Source organism: Stegodyphus dumicola, chromosome 1 (assembly GCF_044657685.1).
Source record: "Stegodyphus dumicola isolate Sdum_Otavi_A_Nest chromosome 1, ASM4465768v1".
Lineage (NCBI taxonomy): Eukaryota > Metazoa > Arthropoda > Arachnida > Araneae > Eresidae > Stegodyphus > Stegodyphus dumicola.
Window position 1 is genome coordinate 169,592,623 of NC_140768.1, and position 17,644 is coordinate 169,610,266.

The 17,644-nt window shown below is 31.6% G+C and overlaps 1 protein-coding gene across 2 annotated transcripts in view; it reads right to left on the reverse strand.

The window, feature by feature from the left end:
• Window positions 1-56: 56 nt before the first annotated feature.
• Prx4 (Peroxiredoxin 4) overlaps window positions 57-17,644 on the reverse strand; it is a 33,520-nt gene continuing 15,932 nt past the window's right edge. The window contains exons 4-7 of one of the 2 annotated variants that reach the window (XM_035359766.2): window positions 16,660-16,776; window positions 12,978-13,100; window positions 9,418-9,583; window positions 57-231 (exon numbers count right to left, since the gene is read on the reverse strand). In XM_035359766.2, coding sequence (XP_035215657.1) covers window positions 178-231; window positions 9,418-9,583; window positions 12,978-13,100; window positions 16,660-16,776 — 460 coding nt within the window. In that variant the 3' untranslated portion in view covers window positions 57-177. The remainder of the gene's footprint in view (window positions 232-9,417; window positions 9,584-12,977; window positions 13,101-16,659; window positions 16,777-17,644) is intronic. The other variant, XM_035359767.2, reaches the window with a different exon arrangement.

The following is a 17,644-nucleotide window of genomic DNA, read 5'->3' on the forward strand; positions in this document are numbered from 1 at the left end:
ATTAGTATTTCTTTCAAATCTTTTTTTTTTTTTTTTAAAGAATGAACTTTAGAACAGAACTTTTAATAAATTTTTATTTTAAGAAAATGCACACTTATTTAAGGATATCAAAAATAAATGCATAAATTTAGTTCAATAGCATTCATAATGAATGGATACTCAGATAAATTTCAAGATTCACTGATTGAATTTACTGAAGTACTTCAGCTTATCTTCTGGATTAGGAATAATCTAAAACAAAAAAATAACATTAAAGAACAAACAAAAAATACTCATTTTTAGTTAATGTATAATTCTGAAATTTTATAATAAAGATCATGATATTGTATAGCATCATTATACAGACATAGTCTTTACATTCAAATTTTTCTATATATTGTACCTGCACGAATAGTGCTAGATTAAAGGCCTTTATGTGTGAGCTTTTATAATCGCATCAAATTTCAGATTCTTCTTTTTTCCAGCTGGGAGAACATTTCAGCCTTGCTGACTATTAGACTAGGTACAGGGTGGTCATAAACAAACTTGCCCGATATATGAACTCCTAACCGCTTATTCGCTGAACTAAATGAAAAGAAATTTAGGTACTTTTATCTGAAGGTATGTACTCGAGATTGTGATTAAAACAATACAGCTTTCATGGTTATGATTAGAATAAAAAGATTTAGAAATTTTTACAGCATCCACTTTTTTATGTGGAAATTGATCAATGCATTGAAAAACCATAAATGGCATTGGAAGATTTCTGGTTCTGGGGTTACCTGAAATCTAAAATGTACACATGTAATCCATGAGATTTGTCAGAATCGAAAGCTACCATAAAACATGAAGTTATACTAATTCCCCCCCCTGTCATGTGATATTCATCATTATTGTGAACTTTCCTGCATGCAATGTATTGTCTGTGAAGGAAGGCACTGGTAATTCCAATAACAGTTTTTTTCCCTGTCGTGTTGTCATTGATCCTTTGCAAAAGTTTTATGCCAACAGTTTTCATCATATGCGTATTGTTCAACATCATTTATGGTTTTTCAAAATGCTGATTAACAGGAAAAAAAGTAAGTGTTGCCATTAGAAAATTTCACAATGTTTTCAATGTAACCATAATCATAAGAGCTTTTTTTATTCTGAATCATCACAATCTCAAGCACCTGCGGTTAAATAACAGTATCTGAAACTTCATTTCAACTGGCTGAGCAGATAGGCAACTAGAGGAAAGTTTTTTTCTGACTACCATGTATTTAATGTTCGAAAATATCAACTAGACTGACCAATCCAAAATATACAAAGGAAATAGATTTATGTATCATTAATCTTGGTGCCGAAGATATTGTTTTTAATCCTAGGACTATTTTCAATAGATTACCCCCATGACAGCTATTTTATAAAGGTGGTGTTTCACATCTTTCCCTATATATATATATATATATTTTTTTTTTTTTTGAAAATATGGGTTTGTAGTGCTTTTTCTTTTGTTAAATTTTATCACTCTTTTAAATGTAATGATTTGATGCAAGAGCTTCTTGATAAGAAAAATTGTGTAGCTCTATCATTAATGCACTATATCTTTTAATCTGAAACAGACTACTTTGATGCACTTAGCAGTGCATTTCATCTAATAGACACCATAGTCATTAATATTTTAACCTATACTACTGGAAACTGTTGAATGCATACTATCCAGTAGTACAGATTTTTAGTGGTTTACAAAATAACACACAAGTTGCAGAAATTTAATTTCCAGGCTCTGTCTTAAGAATATTAATGGATACTACTGCTTTTAAAGAACTTTCCTTATGTACTTACAAATTAATTTAGACAACACTTTTCATTTCTGTTACTGGAAGCAGACTTGAAACACTCTTCTGTAATAACATTGAATTTTGCATGATGTTGGATATCAGTTCCATTAGAAAAGCTTCATCCCTTCGGTGCAGACATTAATTTTTATAATAGACAGTTGAATAGGCAGGGACTTTGCTTTTTTTGGCTAGAATGTGTCTCATAAGGACAGCACTTTGCTTACATATGTGAAGCACAATTTTAGTAGAAATTATTTTCATGCTCAGTTCTAAAATTAGCCAATTTCTTGAATTATTTTCAATTCTTCAGCTATCAGTCTCAATCTTGAGTGCAAAACGTAGTATAGTTGCATTGAAGAATACTATATCTTGCACTCTATTAATACTTTCGCTGCCAGTCATTTGAGGTTGTGTTGATAGTTATCGGCCTGATATAGAAGTAGACTGTACCAATATGCTGATTTATTTATTATAAGAAATATGATTTAAAATGAGGTCATAAAAGATGATTTTGTGCATGACACTGATTACCTTTAATCATAAAGTTTTATGACTACGTGCCAGCATGTGACTGGAACTAGAGGTAAAGTTATTTCCTCAATACCATATTACATGCCAGTGCGTGAAAAAAATTCATTTAAAATGAATCAAAATAATCTTTTCAAAATAAGAACACTATGTTAACTATATGCATTACATTTGCATGCAACTATATCACAAACAAACAAATATATATCACAAACAAAGAAAACATAAAAACACAAAACATTAATACAGTCAAAAGTCGTTAATCCGGACTCATGGGGACTTCAACGATTCTAGATTATCGATATTTCCGGATTATAGATCATCAGTTTAAATCTGGTAAGATGGCATGCAGAAATTATAAAATTAAAAATATGAAACCGTAATTTATGAAATAAAGAACAATTATGATCTAAAAGGTATCAAAATTTACAAAAAAAAAAAAAAAAAAAAAAAAAAAAGAAAGCTTAATATTTATTTGGTTACTTTATTAAACATTTCTTTCAATGTAAGTTGTTTAAGTTGCTTCGTTTTATGTGATAATAGTTTCTCTAATTCTATAAACAGACATAATTTCTTGTTCAGTTACAAAGTTCCGCTGTTCAAATCCTATAATTGCCGTGTCGAGAATACCGACTAATTTGTCAAGTGAAATTTTTTCATTTTCAATAACCTGTGTGTCACTTTCTTCACTATCGGAAGCGAATTATAATGATGAGGAATTTGATTTAAATCATATCAAAGACGAAGTACATCGAGATGAAATACTATATTTAGTAAGGAATTATAAGCCAAATAAAATAAAAACATCTGCACTGAAGATAAGGATAGTGCTGACAGATCAACTTCCAATTAATTGCGCGCTGCGGCGTCCCCCCCCCACGCAGAGCAGCGTGAAATTGATAAACAGATTTCGGAATGGTCAGAGAAACAAAGGATATGCCTTTATCCATTTTTTGCAGCAATTCCACTTTTTGTTTAATGGACTTCGAATCATACTTTCGCTTTGTAGATCCTTTACATATTAGTAAATATATATTGGAAATTCTATTTGACATAATCGAAAGTTCAAGCTTACTTTTATAAAATTGCTCTAACAGTCTGCAAAAAATAATAAGCCGAATTCAATTCGAAGATTAAGGAACGATGCAATCTGCAACATTAACTGAATTAGATAATTTTAGCTTAGCTTATACCGTCCGTTATACATTAAACGCGCATGCACACATGCATATTCGCAGCCGTAAAGGTCTTGCGCGCATGCGTCAACGCGACGTCAAAGTTTGTAGCTTTGAGGTCCGGATTATGGGTGTCCAAATTAACGACAACTGTATATAACACACATATATATATGTTACGAATGAATTTAATACAAGGTGGTTGTAATAATAATATTACAAAGCATATATTTCAGAATGTTATTCGTATATAATCTTTGCATGAAATAAAACTTTGCTGTAATTCAAAACCACATACTAGTTTCTAACCTTTATTCCATGACAATGCCAGCATAATAGTAAAAATGAATGTGGATTACACTAGAGCAGGGTTTCTTAAACTTTTTCCAGTTGCAACCCTTTTTTATCACTGAGATTGTTTCACGATTCCTAGGACCCCATAATATTTACAAAAGTTTTGTGGGACCCCATAAGTATTGTGCAAATCCGTTCTAATTTTAAAATTTTAAACAAGTAACAGACGAAACGACAGCGTTACGTGCAAAGCATGGAAAATGAATGTTTACATTATCAAAAACATGTGTCAAAATGATTTCATTTTTTTCCTTGTCTGTATTGTCTTATCTTTATCTATTTTGAGATCATTGTGTAAAAATATTTGGTAATTGTGAAATTTTTATAATAAGTTAACGAAATATCAAAGTTGCTAAAATTTTTGGCGACCCCCTGCTGCAGGTCCCGTGACCTACAGTGTAAGAAATCCTGCACTAGAGAATAAACGAGGTGCCAGCATATAACTGGCATCTGAGACATCATCCCACACCACATGCCAATGCATGAGCAGCTCTTCAGCAATAATAACACATTATGTGCCAACGTATGATTGGCAGTGAACGTGTTAATGCCTGCTGACTACTGGGATCATCTGTCACACATTCTCACCTGGTTTAATCATTCATGCCACTTAAGCAGACTTAGCTTTCTCACGGCTACAGTAGGTGCCACCTGATGTGATCACTTTTGTATGAAACTAATTTGATAACATTAAGCAATGAGAAAAAATATCCTTAAAATCAGCAATAGAACTTAGGTAATTTAATATAAATATACAGTAGATACCATTTAATGTGATCACAATGTTATCGAATTGCCAAAGGACTGCCCATCTATAAATGGGAACCATGGAAAATACATCACTTATTGTGACCAACAGTTTGGTTAATATGATCAAAATATAAAATATAATTTTTAAAATTTCAAAATAATTTTAAAATAGGCTATAAAAATTACCAAAGGGTTAAATTGGCAAAGAGTTTGGTTTCAGTTTTAATTAACTATTTAAAATTAGACCAAAAAGTTTGATATAAATTTTCAATAATTCTATTAATTTTGAATGCGATCAGACACATGTTCCCTTTTTCAAGAGCAACTCCTGAAAACATCTATGCCAAACTAAGGTTGCATTTTTGCCTAATTTAAAATCTTACATTGGCATATTCTCTTCTAATGAGGGATGCCCTCTCAATATTAAGATTAGATGTACAGCATCTCTCAAATAATTTTAAGAAACATTATGGACAGTCTTCAGAGTCACTAAGTTATATTGATGGAGGAAATATGAAGATGTGCTAAGCCCTTACTGGGATTCGAATTCTGGATCACCCAATTACCCAAAACACATGCTTCTAGTTCAAAAGGAAGATGAAAATACCTTATAAATTCATTAACAAACTTTTGCATTTTCCTAATTAAAATGCTGTGAAAGTACCTATTTACATATTTCTAGTTATATTCATATAAAATTAGTTTAAATCTATTGTTATTTTGAAGGATATTCCCCGTCACTGTTAAATGTTATCAAAACAACGTGATCAACAATGTTGTCAAAACAAATGTTATCAAAGCAACGTGGATGAACGTGATCATATTAATTGGTGCTACTGTAAACTGAAACATTTTTTTTAAATCCTTCACCAGACCTAGGCATGACAGTTATTAGTCTGTAACAGGCAGCCCAATATAATTCAGAAACATTAAAAAAAGTACAATAATTTTTGACAGCATTAGCCATTGGCACGGCATAAAACCCAGAACCAAGTGTCCAAATGGCCACCACACACGCTCTCAGCATCACATAATGGGTAAGATGGAGAGTCTGCTACACCAGATCTTTACGTTCTTCAAAGATATAACATGATGTACTTGGATTTGTTTCAGAAAGTATCTGGTAGATTTATCTTATGTTGTCTTCTGTTCGAACAATAGAAACCTGTGTCTGATCATTCTCGGAATCAACATGACCTAATCCCCCCACTTACTGACACAGTTATTTGATAATTTTTTAAATTTATTTTGATATTGTTTTGGAGAATTTACTTCAGTTTGAAAAATTCATTCTGCAGCATTTTGATAACATTAACTGAATTGTTGATTATAATAAGAGATGTATTTACCATGTTTTCATATACAAGTGAAGGGAACTTTGGCAACATAACAGTATCTGAATGATAATAATATACTATTGGCCATTAAACTTGCAACACCACGAAGGAAAACAAATATGCAAAAGTTATTTATTGTGCATAAACAGTACGGCATGAAGACAAAATGTTTAAATTTGTAAGAAGTTTGGGGGTTTACAAGGGTGAAATTAGTAGAAATAGCTGACCCCCTGGGCAACTAAAATGGTCCTTACCTGGCTATCCTTGGAGTGGAATGGAGTCGAACTGGGCTTGGGCAACTCATTCCATGCTGCTTCAAGTCTATGCCACACTTCAACTGTATTAGCTGAAAAGGGATGGCGGGCCTATCGCTCAGCAACCCATCACCAAATGTTTTCAGTAACAGATCTGGAGATCGCACAGGCCAGGGCTGCAATTGAATACCCTGTGTATCAAGGAAGGTCAGAACATGACTTGCACCATGTAGTCTTGCATAATCTTGTTAGAAAGTGGTGTTTGGCAGGCCTCGAAAATAGGGCACAACCACTGGACGTAAGATATCAGAAATATATCGATCTGCGTTCAAATAACTGTCGATCTGAACTACAGATATGTATGTTATTTACCCAATGTCTGCCCAAACCATTATACCAGGTGCAGAGCCCCTATGTGGATATTGAATGCAAGCAGGTGACGTGCAGTCTCCTCAGAGCCTCCAGACCCATATATGGCCCATAACAATACTGCACGCAGAACCGAGATTTCCTGACTAATGGTCTGTGATGTGGTTGTATGTTTTTGCAGGGCTAACAAAATGCCTGCCCTCTCGGGCATTGCAATCCTGCATGCAGTTCAGCATGATCCTCATTAACCCATTGATTCCATGTTCGCATGACAGTGGCTGGATGTCGACCAGTGCAACAAGTGACATTACGGAACTATAAACTACACTCTTGATAGGCAACGATCTTGGCTGTATCAAATTCTGACACTTGTTGGTAAGCATTTCTTCTTATTCAAGGCATAACGCTATATTCTGACTAATCTTTGGAATATGGTAACAGGTAGTTTGGTGACATTTTGGTAAGGGGATAAAGGTTACTAGCTAGGACTTTAGCAGTGTAGATGGATAAAGTCAAGAGTGTGCGCAATGCCATTTTTGTGCAATTCTGGGATGTTTTTTTAAGTGAAAATAGGTTGACGTGTACATGGTTACCATGTATGTGCAATTCTTAAAAAGCAGTTTGCGATTCTGCACTTTCTCCCAATTTCGCACCTAGTCTTCGTCATTATTAAGCACTTTTGTTCCATAAAAGTTCTAGCAAAAGCGTAATTCGGCTAGCAGATTGTTGAAAAAAATGTTGAGGGGAAAAAAAAAAAACATGCCTTTACTTCATGAAAACAAAATGGTGTCCAAACAAAAACTAGCAAGTTGCTGTAGCAGGGTTGGTCGCCAAATTTTTGTCAAAAAATCCCCAAGTTACCATAATCTAAAGATTAACCAATATTCTGACCTAACTCCAACCTTACAAAGCGCATTCCGAATAAGAAATCCACTATACAGCTTTTCTTTAATGCAGTGCTTCAGGTGCAATTCTTCTCTCCTGCATCATCTAAATGTGCTGAAATACTAATCATTTGCATATCTCAACCTCTTCCTTTCAAGTGATTTTGCATTTGTCAAATCACTCCTTCTTGGTGTTGCAATTTTAATGGCCAGCAGTTTATTAACAGTAATAACATTAAGCAATGTCTACTGTATATGATAGTTTTAGAATTTGAATATTTTGGTAGCACATCTAATTTTCACATGAAGTATGATGTTTAAATGATGCTGTCAATGTTGACTACACATTTTCATGCCAAAGTGACATGCAGTTATTTATTTTCTTCCTAAGAACTAATTATTACACTTGCATTAGTCAACTTAAATATATATTATACTTAAACATGAATATTAATGTGACTTCAATAGTTATGTCATAGTCAATTCTGGGAATTTCTGTATCACACCTTGTGTCTTCTGTAACACCATTTTTGAAATATTTTGAGAAATAATGTGAAGTTTATGAGTATTTTTTTAAAGCTACAAATCAGGTACATTTAGAAATATTTGGATTCATCTGTTTGCAATGAGAAATGTGTGCATTTTTTAATATTTTCAACAATTTGCATTCAAATATTGGACAATAATGGCACAGCATATGTATTAATTCTACAATAAATCTAAATGCCCTATTTACATTTTTAACACATATGTTCACCAGTATTTCTTTTAAAAACAGTCTCAATTTAAAGGGAATTTATTGGAACTATAAAAAACAAAATGTTATCTTGAATCTAACATCTCGTCAACAGCATTCAAGCTGTGTATGAAAAGAGTTATAATACAAACTGTTGCCACATACCATTTTCTAAATCACCGTGTTTTTACTACTTTTCCTGTTGCCATTCAGAGCTAGAGAAATGTATGTATTCAAATCAAAACAATTATCTTTAACTGCCCAGATGAGAAAGTGGTTAGTAATGCTGACCTGCTGTACTGGAAGGCCTGGGTTCGAATCCTGGAGAAGGCATGGATGCTTGTAAATATATAGTGTCTGTGTGGCATGGGGACACTAAAAATATGTGGCAAGCAGGAAGTTCTTTTGAGAGGTTGGTGATAGGGAAAGAGAGGTGGGAAACCCTCAGATCTGCCAGCCCCCGAGATGCTCTTCTTCAAAACTGGGACGGAACAAAGCAGAACATGTGCCATCACCTGTATTTTGCTCAAGGTTCATGCCAAACAACAGGTGTAAAAATTGCACTCCTTGCCGCCATAATATTTGTGAGTTTGTTCACTATATGTTAGACAGATAAGATATGATAACAATAACAACATCATCAATGTAAAGAAATTAATTAAAAAAATCAAAGTATTCTTTTAGGTAAAGATGATTAGGTGTTTTGAGGTATGATTCAAAAAATGTTGAAAAATATGGCTCACTTTTTACAAATTAAATTTAATTCTGGGTTTGTGAATACTAATCTATTTTCCATATAAATGGATGTTTTTTGTACTCATCACTTTGATTCATGAGTTTCAAAGAAATATCTACTTTTAGATGAGACAGAAAACACATATAAATAACCAAATTTAAAACTCTATACTAATTTCGGTATACTTATGAATTAAAATAATTACCGGCTATGCATTTAAGTGATCCATAAATTAAAAAAAAAATTCCTTGTCAAAAGTGTATTTTATCTATACTTGGCTAGAATAATTATTGCCACACACATTATCTAATTCAGTATCAGAAGGGTTTTGTTCAATTGCTAATTATGGTGTTGTTGCTTAATAGTTTATGTATAATACCCAGCTATCCATATCATACATTCAATAGCATTTTTGAACATAGCAAAATTAAAAAAAAAAAAAAAAAAATTTAAACTACTAGTTAAATAATGTACAATTACTCAATTACTTACAGTATCTCCACCTGGTTTCCATCCTGCAGGACAGACTTCTCCATGCTTGTCTGTGTACTGGAATGCCTGAACTAATCTTAAGGTTTCATCCACAGATCTCCCAACAGGCAAATCATTCATTGTAATTTGTCTTAATACACCTTTATCATCCACAATAAATAAACCTCTATTAAAAAAAATCAATGGGTTAGAAGCTTACTTATCCTGATTTTCAAATTTAATTAATGGCAGATATACATATTGCAGACATACGATTATATGTAATTTCACTTATATGAACTAAAAATTGTTTTAAAATCATTAATGCAAGTGTTCATGGTGTAATAATTTTAATGGCCAGCAAAAAATTGCTACACCATGGAGGAAAGCAATTACCAGAATCATGTTTTTTTTTACAAATATGATATAATAGACATTTTCAACTGGTGAGAAAGGTGGAGAACATGGTAGCTAAGATGGAAGATGAATACCTTGTGCAATGAGGAAACACAGGAAAGTATGGGGCAATAAGCTATCTTGAACTGTCCAAATAAAAGGTGGAATTGCCAAAAATTAAACTTGAATGAATTAACATAATTCAGGAGTTTCATTTATTTAGTTAAATAAGGAAAAATTCATCAGATTGCAGCAGTTTTTCCCACAGACATGATAATTATTAGCAACATTCTATAACATTTATACTCTTTGTGACAAGAATTTCTGTAATACATTGTTGAATGTTGTTTCATTACACAAAATTTAATTTATTTGTAGAGTATAATTTAGCCAGAATATACTGGAAATCCATTATACAGTACAAAGTCTTTAATCCGGACTCATTGGGACTTCGGCGATTCTGGATTAGGGTTTTTTCCAAATCATAGATCATCAATTTAAATATGGTAAGATGGCATGCAGAAATTATACAATTAAAAATATGAAACTGTAATTTATGAAATAAAGAGCAATTATGATCTAAAGGGTATCAAAATTTATAAAAAGAAAGCTTAATATTTATTTGTTTACTTTATTAAACATTTCTTTCAACACGCGCATGCGTAAAGCATACATTACACATAGTCGAAATTAGAAAATTGCAACCAGAAAACTATTTGATGTGTATTTGTGATATTTATAATGATGAGGAAATTGATTTAAATCATATCGGAGTACATCAAGATGAAACACTACATTTAGTAACGAATTATAAGTCGAATAAAATAAAAACATCTACCCTGAAGATGAGGATAGTGCTGACAGATCAACTTACAGTTCATTACGCGCCGCGGCGTTGGCACACTGATTTTTAGTGGCACAATGTCAAGAAACCGATTCGAACTCTTACTAAAGTTTTGGCACTTTAGAAATAATAAAATATATCAATAGAAAGGCTGTACAAGTTGCAAAAGATTTGTGATGCTTTCCTGGCTAATTTTCAGAAAAAATATACACCAGGTAAAGAACTCTGAATAGATCTTGACAGTTTTGTAGCAAGGACTTCTTGTTTTCCATCAATAGATTCTGAGCAAACAGCACAAATACAACATTTATATGCCTTCTGAGCATTTACATGGGAACTGTACTTGTGTATTGTGGTACAGTGGATCCTATTTTAGTATTAGATCTCGTGGAAAGAGTAGTAATGGCATTGATGAACAAATTTCTAAACAAAAGGCAGTTGCTTTAGACATAATTGTTACACAAGCATTCCTGTGGCAAATAAATGAAGCAAAACAACATTATGTGAAACGCTGCAAGCAAACAGAAAATATCTTTCTAAAGAAGTTGTGAATACAAAGCTAAAATGAGGAGAAACAATCCCGTACAGAAAGCATCATACAGTGATGACACAGAAAGACAAATGAGATATCCTTATACTTACAACTGAGCATTCTGGTCAAATGAAGACCTTGGGTTAAAAGAATCAAAAGGGGAATCTGTCACCAAACCAAATTGTGTTCTAGATTATAACAAACACATGTGTGGTGTCAATATAATTGATTAACTGCTTTCCGATTACTGATCATTATAGAAACCACTAAAATGGTACAGAAAAGTTGTGCTTCAACATTTCTATATATCAGTCTCTCACTTCTATGTTTTGCATACCAAAATTGGTGGAAAGCTACCTCAGATAAGGTTGTGAAAAGAAATGATACGTTCACTACTAAATTCTAATGAATGAAAGGATACACCATCTCCTAAAAATTATTTCATGCACCATATGTTGCAAATGAAAGCCAATAATTACATTGACACAATAGATGCAACATCAACTAACGACAACATGAAAATGTATTGTGTGCAGAACATGCATACAAAGCCTGTATTGTGTGTGGTGCCTTGCTTTGAAAAATATAGTTATTATATATCTATATTTGAAAAATATAGATAAATTCTAACTTTATGCAAGATTTATGGCTTTCATATTATTTTGTTATTTTTTTAAGTCTACACATAAATAGGTTTTAAATCATTACAAGGACTATTATTGATTATTATTTTTTAAAGTAAAATAAACAACTTTTAAAGGAATTCAACTTTAGTGTTGGAGGGGAATTATCATCCCATGGAGAAAGGCAAAGGTGTGCTATTTCCACGATGAATGTGTTAATAAGCAATGATCCTTAATTTCTCCTACATTAAAAAAAAAGGGGGTGTGTGGAAGATTTAAAGCATTTTAACTCTGTTTGGTTTAGTTGAATTTGACTTTAAATAATATTTACAAGTCTAAAGAAATAAATAAAAATGTCAAAATATGTAGGAAATGTATTTTATAATTGTCCCATAATGCAAATAATTTTATATTCAAATCATAATAAATATAAAAATACAGAGATACTCCATTAATATGTTTAAATTATATTTCCAAAAGTCATTCAAAATAATCATAAAAAATTCATGCAGTCTGGTACACCTACAAAATTAATAATGTATTTCACAGAAGTATGCTCAATTTCACATGGACTACAAATCAGTGCCTTTTCTATAGATGAAAACTTTCATAAAATGCTAGCAAAATTAAATTTCGTATATATTAAAAACTGTACAAATAAATATTGTATTATAGTACATTAGCTTATTCAAATATGGCTAAATAAATATTGCAAGGTCTATCTGCCTATGGGGAGGATGCCTTCGTGGAGGACAGACATTCTAAGAGGTATTTGCTTGTATTCATGTAACACCTAGTGAAAGCCAATCAACCATGCAGCCAACCTATTTGCTTGGGATTGAACCCAGGTCATACTACCAACATTCAGCAGTCTTCAGATACTGGTGGGGCTTATTATAATGTCATATACAAAAAAATATTAAAAAACACTGATACATTAAAACTCGCATGTCTAGATAAATTATTTTCTACATATGCAAATACAGCAAACAGAAACAGCATAAAAAATATTTACATTAATTATTACAATTAATTACAAGTTGAAGCATAAAACATACCTATTATTTTAAAATTCTTTCTATTTATAAAAATAGAAGCAATTTCAAAAGCTAATACATAAAATATTTATTGACATTTAAAATTTTAACTATTAAATTGATTGTTAATTCAATGCATGCTTCATTACCTCAAAGTATGTCCCAAATCTTCTAGATATACACCATAATCTTTTGAAATCTGATGTGTGAGATCAGATAACAATGGAATGTTAATTGGTCCTAAGCCGCCTAATTTTCGTGGAGTACTTATCCTATCAAAAAATTACATTATTAGAACTGAGATGCTTAAACATTTATACAACTTTCTCAAATGTATAAAACACACAATAAATCATATAAAATTAATAAAAATTTTCATACACAGACATAGTACTGTATAGGTAATTAATGACAAAGTATTCAAGGTCAATCTTGAATGCTTTGCAAAAATCTTTATGGATAGCTTTCTAAGGAAAACTGATTTTTGCTAAAGAAATGCAAGGAAGCTTATGAAATATGTATCAGAGAAGCTATTCTACAATAATCAAGACAAAAGTATAAATGTTCAGTAATTTTATCTACTCCAGCCTTGATAGTTGAAATTTGCACATAATTCAGAATTAACAATGATTCTTAATTTCTAATACTAATATTTAATTAATAAGAATTAATAATTTGATCTTTAATTAATATTTCAGAATTTAATCTAATTGTAAAGAAACTCACATCTACACTATAAAAATTATACAAAACTACTTCCTTAGCTTTTTAAATAAAGCATATTACATCTTGCTCATGCTTTGATGTGATATTTAAATGTTTTGTACTGAGAGTATAACTTAACATGAATACTTGTTGTTAGTATCACTTTTCAAAATTCTGCTTATTTTGCTATCCCTTTCCACATTTGATATTACGCTGCCTCAAGTTATATTAAATATGAATAACATAACGAGAATTTAAAGCACATGTTTTTTTTTTTTTTTTTTTTTTTTTTCCAGTTTTGATTTGAAAATAAAACAATCTAAACTGAACTTTATATAATATTTATTGTTTAATTATGCATAGCTTTTAAAGCTTGGTCAGATAAATTACACTGTCACTGAAAAATGACTATTAAAATTGCAGCTAATAAGTCTTTTTTTTTCTAACAAATAAAAAAAAGCATAAAAAATCCGACGAGGACAGCACATGACATTCCACCACTTCTATGTTTTAAATGACAATGAGCTTATCACTTTAATATCATAAAATATCACTTTAAGTTGTTGCTGTTTAAAACATTGAAATGGTTGAATCTTTGTAAATAAAATCTAATACTATGTTTACAAATTTTATGGCTAATGCTAATCATAAACTTATTTTTTAATTAGTTTGTTCTCCCAAACAACGGAAAATAGAACTACATGCGCTCACGCAAAAATTTTTTAGCAGCATATCTTTAGAATTCCTGATAAAGTGTTGTCATACAAATTTTTTTTCAGTCTTTTCTCAGTTCATGACATCAGTGTCCAGTTTTCTTAATAAGATGACAACTTTTTTATTTGTCCCTTTAGTTATATTTTTTAAACATTACTTTCTTTGCTCTCTCTTATGTGTTGTAACTACATAAAATTTAACAATAAAACATTCAAAAACAGTCTGTCTTTGGACTTCCTAATACAGCATTAAGTGTTACGTTTTTAGTCCAGCAAGGCAGAAAAAGAAAGACTTCAAGCAACTAAAAATGATTAAAGTGATTATATTTTTTATGACCGTAAGTGTTGTGGATTAATGCTTATAAGACAGGTGACCGAAAAAATAGCCAGAGCTGCAGAGTTTCAAGAAGACAGCTGTGGCCAAGATTTTAGCCAGAGAAATTCTTCCCCCCCCCCTTTAGTGTGCGGAGAAAGTCACTGTGCAATAACCTTCCCTTGCCATTTGTTCGATGACCTTCTCACCTTTCAACTATGGGGTTTCATAAATTCCCTTTCATTTTCCCGCAGCAGTGCAATGTTAGCAGGCAAAAACTTTTAGTTGTGTTTCGCATGATTAACTTGCTCTCTAGAATTCTACATAAGTAACCTAACCATACTGATATGCATATGCGTGTGGTATAGACTTGTACAAATGAGGTGTGCATGCATATGCAACAGAAACACCAATGTGTAACAAGTATGTATGCTAATTGTATACATGTATGCAAACAGATATATGAATATTATATGTACATGGAGATAAAAGCATACACATGTATGTATGTGTAAATACCATGCATATATGATATATATATATACATATACATATATCTATGTGTATACATATATTTGTAAATCACGGATTTAAATTCAAATGTGATATTAATTTATATTATTTCCACATTTGACATAGAAATTTTATTCAGAAATACAAAGAGATGAAACATGACAATATTCCAGTTATTGATGATTTTACGGAAAGAGATTAATTCCCCTTATAAAGTCAGGACTTTCTATGAGATCATCAATAATTACTCTTATATATTTGATTCTAATACTAAATACATTAATAACCAAGAACAATATGATAAACTATCTAACTGTCACGTATATGACAAATAAATTTTCCCCTGACTCTGACTAGCATGGATTTCACTAAAAGAGCCCAAATTTTCCAAAACAGACATGAGAAAGAGAAGGTATTTTCATGATTTTAATGCCTCCAGTCAGTACCTTATAACCTAAATTTGTGTACTTTTAATATATTGCTATAAATATAGTATATATACAGTCAAACGTCGTTAATTTGGACATCCATAATCCGGACCTCAAAGCTACAAACTTTCTGCGCATGTGTCGCGTTAAAGCATGCGCATAAGACCTTTACGGCTGTGCATAAGCGTGTGCGCATGTGCATAACACGTTTACGCATGCGCGTTTAACATACAACGGATGGTATAAGCTAAAATTATCTAATTACCTATTTCAGTTAATGTTGCAGATTGCATTGTTCCTTAATCTTCGAATTGGATCTGGCTTATTATTTTTTGCAGACTGTTAGAACAATTTTATAAAAATTAAACTTGAACTTTCGATTCTGTCAAAAAGAGTTTCCAATTCTGGAGCTGCCAAAGGATCTACAAAGTGAAAGCATGTTTCAATGTCCATTAAACAAAAAGTGGAATTACTGCAAAAAATGGATAAAGGCCTATCCGTATCAAAATTACACGAGAAGTATGGCAATGGAAAGTCCACTATATATGACACAAGGAACTTTTTGTAGAAGCATCTTAAACAACTTATATTGAAAGAAATGTTTAATACAGTAAACAAATAAATATTAATAATTTTTTTTGTAAATTTTGATACCCTTTAGTTCATAATTGTTCTTTATTTCATAAATTACGATTTCATATTTTTAATTGTATAATTTCTGCATGCCATCTTACCAGATTTAAATTGATGATCTATAATTCCGAATCGCCGAAGTCCCGATGAGTCCGGATTACAGACTCTGCACTGTATATGCTTTTGGCGATGTTACCAAATGTATCCTGACATGAAACTATACATACTTTTTCAACAATGGAATAGCAAATACACATGAATAGTCACAATGTACAATTAAGGACCTTTCTTTATAGATATTACTTTATAAATTACAGTTTCATATTTTTAATTTTATAATTTCTGCATGCCATCTTGCCAGATTTAAATTGATGATCTATAATCCGGAAAAATCGGTAATCCAGAATCGCCGAAGTTTCGACGAGTCCGGATTAACGACTTTTGACTGTACATATATATAAGTTTCAGCTTTTTCCAGAATTTTTAATAATATTAATGCGAAAGTGCATAGTGAAAAATATCATACCATGCTAAATGAGTAAATGGAGAATCTACAGAACAAGCAACAACTTCTGTATTAATAGCATGAAACTCTTTGATGCGGTCACTGAAAGCAATAATCTCCGTTGGACAGACGAAAGTGCTGAAATGATTAAATGTAAACATTAACAATTTATGAAATGAAGCTTACTGTTTTTATAACAAAAGTACAAAAAATATATGAAAACATATAATAATTTTAAAAATATTAAATTCAGCATAATCATTTATTCCACTAATCTAGCATGTAACTTTTTAAAACATAGTCTTTGTACATAACAAAATACTAATTTTGGACTTGACAACAAATGGTAAGAAATGCAATAGGGGAATAAAAAATTACATATATGATTTTTATTCCAGTATCATTTGATGTACATGCCACACAATGCAGATATATAAACCATATTCTTTTAGACAACTTGGGGGGGGGTGTTATTTTTAGCAATGAAATTGAAGGCATTTATATACACTAGTTTGAAAATTAAAGGAACAATTGTAAAAAGGTGCTTCATCTTAATGTTATTGAGTAAATTTCCAATGAAAGGTCATTGGTTGGCAGCTCAAGGTCAACATTATCATGTAGTGTCAATGGGGTCAATGTGCAAATTTTTTCAACTGTTCTATTGGCATGTGTAGAAAAGAGAGCAAGAGTGCTTCAGATTCTAATTTCAAGGGCTATATGAGTAACTGGATAAAATTTTCAAGTGTAAGAGACAGAACATGTTGTTGAGAAGGCATCTGATTGATAGTAAGAAATGATTTGTAATCAGGAGAATGGAAGTAGGACAGACCCTGACACAGGTCTGTGAAACTGTAAAAGTTCTCAAAAGTGTAATCTAAAGAATCTATAAATGGTTTGATAACACTAGCGATATATGCAGAGATTTAAGTCAAAGATAAAAACGTATCACAAGAGACTCTAAGAACTGTTACTTAACAATAATTGCTGAAAAAGAATTCACTGTAGC